Raw genomic sequence first — 8,375 nt, forward strand, 5'->3', positions numbered from 1 at the left:
CTCTGATGAGTTTAAATTTCATTAAAAGCAACCTTATTCCAACATAAAAAGAATCCTTGAAGGGTAAAACAGGGGATTGTCTCACCCGGTATAAAGCATTCCCCACTCTTTTGTGTGATTTATTCATGGCGTTAATTGTAAGGGCCAGCCCGTGGTGTCTGCTGGCAGCTGTGTTTTATCTGGGCCTGGGATCGGTCCGGGCGGGCTCAAAGCACAAGGACTCACATTCAAAACTCGCTCTTCGGGCATATTGACACTTCAGTTATCAACAGTCCCCTTTTTTTTTATCTGTGGGGAGGGCGCTCCAAGCTCGTGGGTTCAGAATAAGCTAGGAATCCACGCCATGCCTCTCGGAGTTCTCCTAATTGTATGTATTCTCTGAGAAAATGATCATCGTGGCCTCTTGTCTTGATGAGAAATTGACATTTTCGGAGGACTTCTTTGGGTGCTCCGAGCAGGGGAGATAAGGGCCGGAGTTGTTTCAAAGCAGAGCAGCCTTTCTTTCCTTTCAGGGGCCTCTTTATTGCTCTCGTTGACCCACTTGATGAGTATGGATTTCACGAGGTCTTTTTCAGCATTTGAACTATAAAAGGTTCAGCACGACACCACCCCTTATAGACAAAAGATAACCTTGCCCTTTGAATATATTGATTCTTTATTAACTAGGCTGTTTAATGCAATGAAATGAGGCATTAGATTGAAGCCCATTTCAAGTGCTTTGAATAATCTTTAAAAGCTTGAAAGACCTTAAAGCGAGCCCAGACAATACTCCGCATTCGCTTTTGAGAGAATCGGTTCTTGCTTCTGGTTTGAAACCCAAGCATTTGAACTTCTCTCTGCCGAGGTCAACAGAACCTGGCACGCGAGCTCCAAAAACCTGAGCAGAGTTCCCGGTCCTAGCTCAAAGGGATGAAGTTGGCTTTGGGCAACACCTTCCCCAGCCCTGGTGACACGAGACTAGCTGGCCTAAGTGGGCTTTGTGCCAAAGGAACCTGTATCGTTACTGTCTCTTTAAGACCAGCCGGCAAAGGCTTGTCACTGACGGAAGGGAAAGGTATTCACAAGTTTCTTTATGTTTTGAATAATTGTTTCCTGTTTTGCTCAGCAGAACAAGTAATTAAGATGACATTCGTGAGTACTAATTTAGATCACACTTATGTGAATGTGTGACAGAACCGCAAGCCAAAACATGTAAAGCCTGCCTCTCATTGAGGAGAAAATGGAAAGTGCCCAGTGAAACAGAATGGGGTAGCGGAGCGCAGGGGCTGTGTAAGCCAGAACTGGTGCTGATGGCTGAGCTCGTTGGAGTCCCATCCTTGGCCTCCATCTATGTGGAGCCTCCAGTGGCCAGTGCAAAACGCCTCTGTGCCTACGACATGTACCAATACTGGAATCCTTTCTCTCGAGCCATCAGCCTGGCTCCCATGGGCATGGTGTCTACCCACAGCATTGATAGGCTCTTCGGACCTGGTTCTTGCCAAAGGGGACATAGGGATACAGGTAGTGGTGAGTGTTGGAGGAGCAAGAAAGAGGAGGTGCCGTCCAGCCATCCAGTGAGAGAGCTGGTCACCACGCCTCCCTAAACCACAGAACCATTTGCAGGATCCCCCCCCCCCTTGCCCCGTGGTGTTGTGGCCCAAGTGGCTGTGACAGAAACAGTTCAGGCCTGAGTGTGTGGGCATCACGTATTCCTATGGTACCTATGGCATCACAGCCACCGTAGGAATTGTGCCCACTGAGGGTTGAAAACTCTGGAAGGTTCTTCGAAGTCCTTTGGATCTTGGTGAGCCCTAGCTCTGGGGCCCAGGATGTGGAAATGAAATCCCCAATTCATTTGTCAGTCATTTTAATAGGCAAACAGATAAAATTACCAAAAGTGAAATTCACAGACAAGAAATACTTTAATTAAATATTGTGTAAAATGAACATTTTTATACAGTTAAATATCTGAAAAAATGTACAGATAAAACAATCTTATTGTAGGGTCTCCGACAGCAAAATCTACCATTTAGTGAAGCGCTCGTTTTTTGACACAATGAAGCAATGAGGGCACCGACTAGTCGGTCTAAACACAAACCGGGTGCGGGCATGAGGATACTTGCTAATGTGTGCATGAGTTCTTTTTAGGTCAAACCCTTACTTACACAAAATAAATCGAGGCAATTTAGTTCCAAAGTGACTTCTCAGGCTGTTCCATGTAGCTAAGCCCTGTCAGGAGTCACAAAGCCAGAGTGTGACCCACTGACCACTGGGGACATTCTGTTTGTCTTACTGAGTCCCTTGAATGGACACGCTCTAAGCTATACATTGTTTCCTTGTATATGTGTGTGTGTCTGGTGTTGGAAAATTTTCTCCTTTTTGTTTTTAATATGACTTCTGCTGCTGCTTACGAAGTGCGTGCTCCCTGCAAGGGCAATGGGTGTGAAAGAAAAAGAAAAGGTAATTCTGACTCTTGGTCTCACGTTGGATTTGGCACTAACAGGCACAGTGTCTGAAGAAGGTCTTTCCAGTTAAAAAAGTACAGACAGCGCTGTTGGATCTGACCACAAACAGGTATTGTTTAAAAATTAAAAAAAAGACCAGCCGTGTTCCCATGACACCTCTCTAACATCGGGGTGAGCTTGAGTGGTCAGAAAGCAGCAGACAGATGCAGGAAGGAGTGACTGACGGATTGAAAGTTTGTGCTTTTGGGGTGTGAGTGTGTGTGTGTGTGCGGGTATGTATGTGTGTGTACTGTGTGCATGTGTGTGTTGTTGTATGTGTGTGTTGTGTGTTGTATGTGCGTGTTGTATGTGTGTGCGTTGTATGTGTGCTATGAGTATGTATGTGTATGTGTGTGTGTTGTGTGTGTGTTCATGTGTGTGTTTCAACATCAGTCTCCAAATGTTAACAATTGTGGTATAAGCCTGTGATACAGTAGCACAGAAGTTCTTTGAGGAAGTTCACTTTTAAGGCATCAGAGAAGTTAATGTGGCAAACATTTGCAATTAAAACATCAGAAGTAAATTTTATTTTAAACTTTAGGCCTCTGAATTTTTCCAGTAAACACAGTTCAGCTATGTGGCAAAGTCCTAGGTGGCAGCTAAAATGACTTTTTTTCTTACATTCTATAAAAAAAAACCAATTAAAAATAAAAACTAAACTAAGGACCCAGCCCAGACGGTGTGGCCCCGTCACGGCCGCTCCACATGCACAGGGTCTACTAGGATTTTCCGCGGCCGCTGACACCGTCTGCTTCTGACTATACAACAAACTTTTCTTTTCAAAAGTATTTGTTCAGATAACTTAAAAATAATATAAAAATAAACAATGAATTTGACTTTTCCTCAACATAAAAAAAAGGGATGGAAAGTCCAAACAAGAACCAATGGTTTAGGTACAAAGGAAATGGAAGGGACATTGACTCATTTTAACAAAACAGATCAGAGAGACAGTTCTCGGTGTCTGTTCTTTCCCTGTGTGACAGCACTGGGCAGGATCAAACACCAATACGGACGTGAGAAAAGAAGGCGGGGAAAGCAATGTACAAAATTTCAAAGATAAATACAATATTTATAATTGATATGTTACAAAATAAAGTCCCTTAGCAATTGCAAGTGTTCGTGGGAAAGGAAGTGTCGCGTGAAAGAGCATTTTATCCCTTATAAGACGCATAAGGAATAAAACTCGTTTTTCTAAATATTTTAAGTGGATCTGAAAAAAATTCAAGACAAGTGTATAAATATTTAGCTACAACTTTGGCAAAATCACAAAAGTCTACAATTTTATAACCACATACAAAACACATCAGGGAAGAAGGGTCTAGAAGTCAAAAGGACAATTTCATGTACAAGAAACATAGACCTCACAGTAGCCTAAGAATGCAATAGGTTTACAGTGCGCAAAAGTTGAAAAAAATGTTGCCGATCGCACTTGCTTTAACAGGAAGCTCTAGGTGGGAGAATATTGGAACCAACAGACAGTAGCATATTTTTTTTTCTCTGTCAGTGTGCTTGTTGAAGGCAAGAGATTCGATATCAAAGTTACAATTTCTAACTACAATAAGTTACAAAGTTTCATTTCATTAAGATGAAGTTAAGCAATGATAAACCCTCCCTCCCCCCTCCCCGCCACCCCGACTTCACCTAGGTCATGTCCTCCTCTGTTCCAGTTAATGGCTCATACCTCCTTGGCCCCCTTTTTTTTCACCACAAAAAAATATTTCACATTATAGAGATACACAACCATTGTGAATCTAAATATGAGTACAGAAAAATGTTTCGAGGCTTTTCTTCCTCAGTGTTGCATGGGCATCAAAATGGTGCATATTCACGAAGCTTCTCCCCACACAGATAGCACGCACTAGACAGCCAAGACGGAATCAGAAACTTTATACAAAATAGGCGTCGCTTTGTTTTCCTTAATCTTCAGGACTGAGAAATGTGAAAATATGAGAAAAGTTCAGTCAATAAAATGGAATTGTTCATGAAGAAGTAGGCTTTGTTCGCGTGTTGGTTCTTAACAGTTTAAATAAAATCTTTAAATGTCTTTTGTAGCATTCAACCACTGCTGATGTTTAGTTTTGAAGGTATCGTTTCCATCAGCATGTCTTAGCACACTACATGTGTCCCCTGAAGTCCGTCCTTGGATGCTGGGTACTGTGAAGGTAAACAGAGTCCCTCACATGGGCGGGACTACCAGCCCAGACATAGCTGCAAAAGAGAAGGAGAGAGCCAGTTAATGCCGACCACCCCGCATGCGCACCCTCCTGCGGGCCCAGCTCGCTCCTCCTGGGCCAGGATCCACAGGGAAGCCAGACTCGGGCAACTCTCTGTATAGCCAGCGTTGCTCGTGGCAGAGGTGTGTTGGGAAGTCTACTTCTTGGGGTGAGGGCACACTGGTGGCAAGGTTCCTGCCAGCCTTTCTGGTGCTGCTGCCCTCTGTTAAGGCCTTCTCTGCGAGAGGGAACGCTCTCCGCTTTGCATATGTCTCCAAAGCAAAGGGAAGCTCACTCTCTGGAAAGACAGGAACCATCCTGGCCGTAGCTTGCAGGCCTTGCTTTTCATAAGTGAAATTGGAGACTTGCCTCAGTTTCCCCCTCTGCCTTTGGGCCCAAGCTCTGACCTCCGACTAGCAGCTCTGTAGCGTAAGGGTGAGTCAGGCTCTCAGATGGAAGCCGCACACGGCCCAACTGCTCTGGAATCTCAAGGCCACGGATTGATGGAGGTGCCACAGCACCTCAGAGTGCTGTTTTCTTCTCTTCATAAGGTTAGAGAAGCTTGGCACTGAAGCGCCAAGTGCAGCCAGCTCTGTAGCGAACTCCTGGTCCGAATGTAATTTAAAATCTTTTAACTCTGGTGTTGTTTAATTTTTGTCAGAATGACTGTTCTCATTAATTTATGTATAACATATTAATACATTTGTTCATGTAGTGATGTGAGCTTCAATTTCTCAGTCCATTAATTTCAACGATATTAATTTATCTCCGACTCACCGTTACAACTTTATGGTTTGGCAGGCCCCTGTGTACACACTGCTTGTGTGGTACCACCTAGTCAGCCTCGACGCTGGGGCATGTCCACGCACACCTGCCCTCACTGCCTGCCTGCTAAGCAGCGCTGGCCTGGTGCCCAAGGACAGCTCTGAGGCCGCTGGCGACGCCCAGGGCCTGGGCGTCCCGTCGGCACTGACAGGTGTTTTGAAGACAATGAGTTCAAATCATTGATACCTTTCCAGTTCCTTTTTTGAGCATTAGTTCATCAAAGTGGAATATACCACCGACTTCACAAAAGGGCCAGTTTGTCTTCTCCACGGTTGCGTCCTCGGCACCCAGCAGAGAGCCTGGCACATAGTAGGCACTCAGTAAATACTGGTTGAAGGGGTTCATGTGTTTAAAGGAGAATGGGTTTGACTTTCACCCAGTGGAGCACATACCCAAGGTGGTGTCGGAAAGAGGCCAGGTGACGGCCACCACTTACTTCAAGTAAGTGTGGCCCTGTGGATCACAGGGAGTCACGGGTGAGCCAGAAAGCCTAGGGGCACCCATATGGCTTCACCACCACACTCATTGGAGGTCACATGCAGCGTGAGCTGCCCTCGGTGCTGGGAAAGGTACTCGGTGTCTCTTCCACATGGCCCCAACTGTGGACAGCTGTGTCCAAGTGGGGACTCTCATGCCCTCGGGCCAACCCTTCCCACTCTGAACTCAGAGTGAACACTCACTCCCAACCACAGACAGTCTTGCCACCCAGCAATGGTACACAAATGGCCCTGGGTCAGGATGCTCAGCCCTTTCCAAGAGAGAGCAAAGCCATATAGACTCGTTGTCCCAGTGGTAGGGTTGTAGACAAAGCTCTGCCTTATGGCAAGGGGAGCTGGCAGGTCTGGGATGGGCACCTTAGATGGCACGATAACCTGTCATCCGTTTGAGACTATTTCTGCTGCCCCTTAAAAAGGAGGTGGCCAGCTTGGCACTAAGGGCAGGGTCATGCCCTTCACAGAGACGGGCCAGGCCTGGGTACTCTGCTTCATGGGGTTCTGTTCTTGCTGTAGTCTTGTTTCCCCTCAAATGAGGCTCCACCCCTTGGGGCACAGAAGTGCTACTAGACAAAACCTAGAGGCAGAATCGGGTACGTGTTGGGGGCTTGAGGACCGGGCCTACAGGTGGCTATGGGACAGGAAGGAGGATGTTGACCAGTGAAGCACATGCAATGCCACAGGCATGCGAGGGGTTTGGGAAGGGGCCACGGGGTCCGAGCGCCCACCCACACCGCCCTCACCTTGCAGTCCGTTCCCGTTGGCGCTGGTGCAGGAAGGAGGAGGCGAGGCTTGGGGCCGGACCACGGGCGCAAAAGCGCTCTTCTGTTTCACTGCGGAGATGACATTGGCAGGTGAGAATGAGAAAATGCCGTGTGTGCTGCTACAGTTTGAAGGGAGGGTGACCGAAGAGGCTGCCATGGTGGGGCTGGACGGCACTACTGCAACAAAGCAAACACGGTCAGCACGCGCGGGCTGTGGCGCAGCACCACAGCGAGAGCTCTGAGGGCCTCGCCTCGCACGGGGAGGGGCCACAAAACAAGACATGACATGCTTCGGCTGGGCCACTCTGGATAACAGGCAAACGCTTTGGGGGTGGGGGTCGGGCTTGCTGTTCCAATTGAGCAGCCCCGTGTGGCTCAGATTTTATTCTGGTGGCCAATGGGATGACGTTGTTGGGGAAGGCTGTGTTAAGTCAATTTGTGGTTGTCATTTGGACGCCCAGCCTCTGGGGCCACCCTTCCTTTTATCCAGTAGCTCACATCACAGAACATCCAAGCAATAACACACACTCGACTTTGTAGTGAATATGAATCTGCGTGATGACGTGTGACAAAAACAGACACTTACTGCCGTAGGGAGAGTTAGCGGAGGAGCCATTAAGAAATCCAGGCGAGCCAGGGACCCCTAGATTGGCCATGGCGCCACTTCCATATCCATTCATGCTAGTGCTGACTGTGTTGTAATTGGACTGCTGGGGAGTACTGCTGGGGACGTAGCCTCGCGGGGACACGCTGCTTGTATTGCGACTGTAGCCGACTGTTAAAATCCCCCCCCGGCCAAAAATAACATTATTATCAGTGACAGACACTTGGGGGGGGGGGGTTTCCCCGAGAATCTATATCATATATTCAACATTTTTAATTGACTTTATGCTTCCTCTCGCCCTGGTGACTCTAGCCAGCTTGGATAATCTTATCATGCCAATCCTACCACTGGTGAGACCTGTTCCATCTCTGTTGGCTTCGACGGCCGGTGCTTCATGTCTAACCTTTAGCTGTTTCCACACATTGCTTTAGAAGCAATTCTCAACAGCTTGGATTCCTGACCTGCTACCCCACTCTCTCTGAACTTTCAGCCTCAACAGACCTTCAAATGCCACGGCTGACAAAGAGAGCTTGTTTATGGCCGTAACTTCCCTGGAAAGACTGTTTCAGGGGGTCTTCATTTTCAGAGCTGCTGTCTCTGTGAGCGAGGGTGGGGTGGGCGCCATAGCTCCTGGCCTGCTGTGGAGTGTGGGTAACTGGAAACAAAGCCAGCGGTGCAGTGGGGTGGCTCTGAGGTGGCTGCCTGAGATGCTTTTATAGAGGATGTGCACTAAACTGGCTCCAAGGATGCCAGATTGTGACCTCAGCAGTCCTGGTCGCTGTTCTATAGGATAAGGTACACCCTGAGGGAAAACGGATGTTCTTATCCACGGATCCAGACCAGGATGGGAACCCAAATTCCGCCCATGACACATCCAAGAAGGCTCCTCCTGGCTTCCTACAGCTGCCCTATGGCTCTGCCCATTCTTGCCAAAGAACACAGGGTCACTTACAAATAATCTAAGGGGCACTTCTAGCAATACCAGGGATCTG

At 47.5% G+C, this 8,375-nt stretch overlaps 1 protein-coding gene across 12 annotated transcripts in view; it reads right to left on the reverse strand.

Annotated features, from left to right (window-relative positions):
* Window positions 1–4,659: 4,659 nt before the first annotated feature.
* Ebf3 (EBF transcription factor 3) overlaps window positions 4,660–8,375 on the reverse strand; it is a 116,948-nt gene continuing 113,232 nt past the window's right edge. For 5 of the 12 annotated variants that reach the window (XM_038333730.1, XM_038333713.1, XM_038333705.1 and 2 more), the window contains 3 exons: window positions 7,366–7,554; window positions 6,759–6,956; window positions 4,660–4,691 (listed from right to left, as the gene is read on the reverse strand). In XM_038333730.1, coding sequence (XP_038189658.1) covers window positions 4,660–4,691; window positions 6,759–6,956; window positions 7,366–7,554 — 419 coding nt within the window. Of the gene's footprint in view, window positions 4,692–5,707; window positions 5,821–6,758; window positions 6,957–7,365; window positions 7,555–8,375 lie in introns of all 12 variants that reach the window. The other 7 variants (XM_038333722.1, XM_038333697.1, XM_038333745.1 and 4 more) reach the window with 4 other exon arrangements.

This window comes from Arvicola amphibius, chromosome 1 (assembly GCF_903992535.2).
Source record: "Arvicola amphibius chromosome 1, mArvAmp1.2, whole genome shotgun sequence".
NCBI classification, from domain to species: domain Eukaryota; kingdom Metazoa; phylum Chordata; class Mammalia; order Rodentia; family Cricetidae; genus Arvicola; species Arvicola amphibius.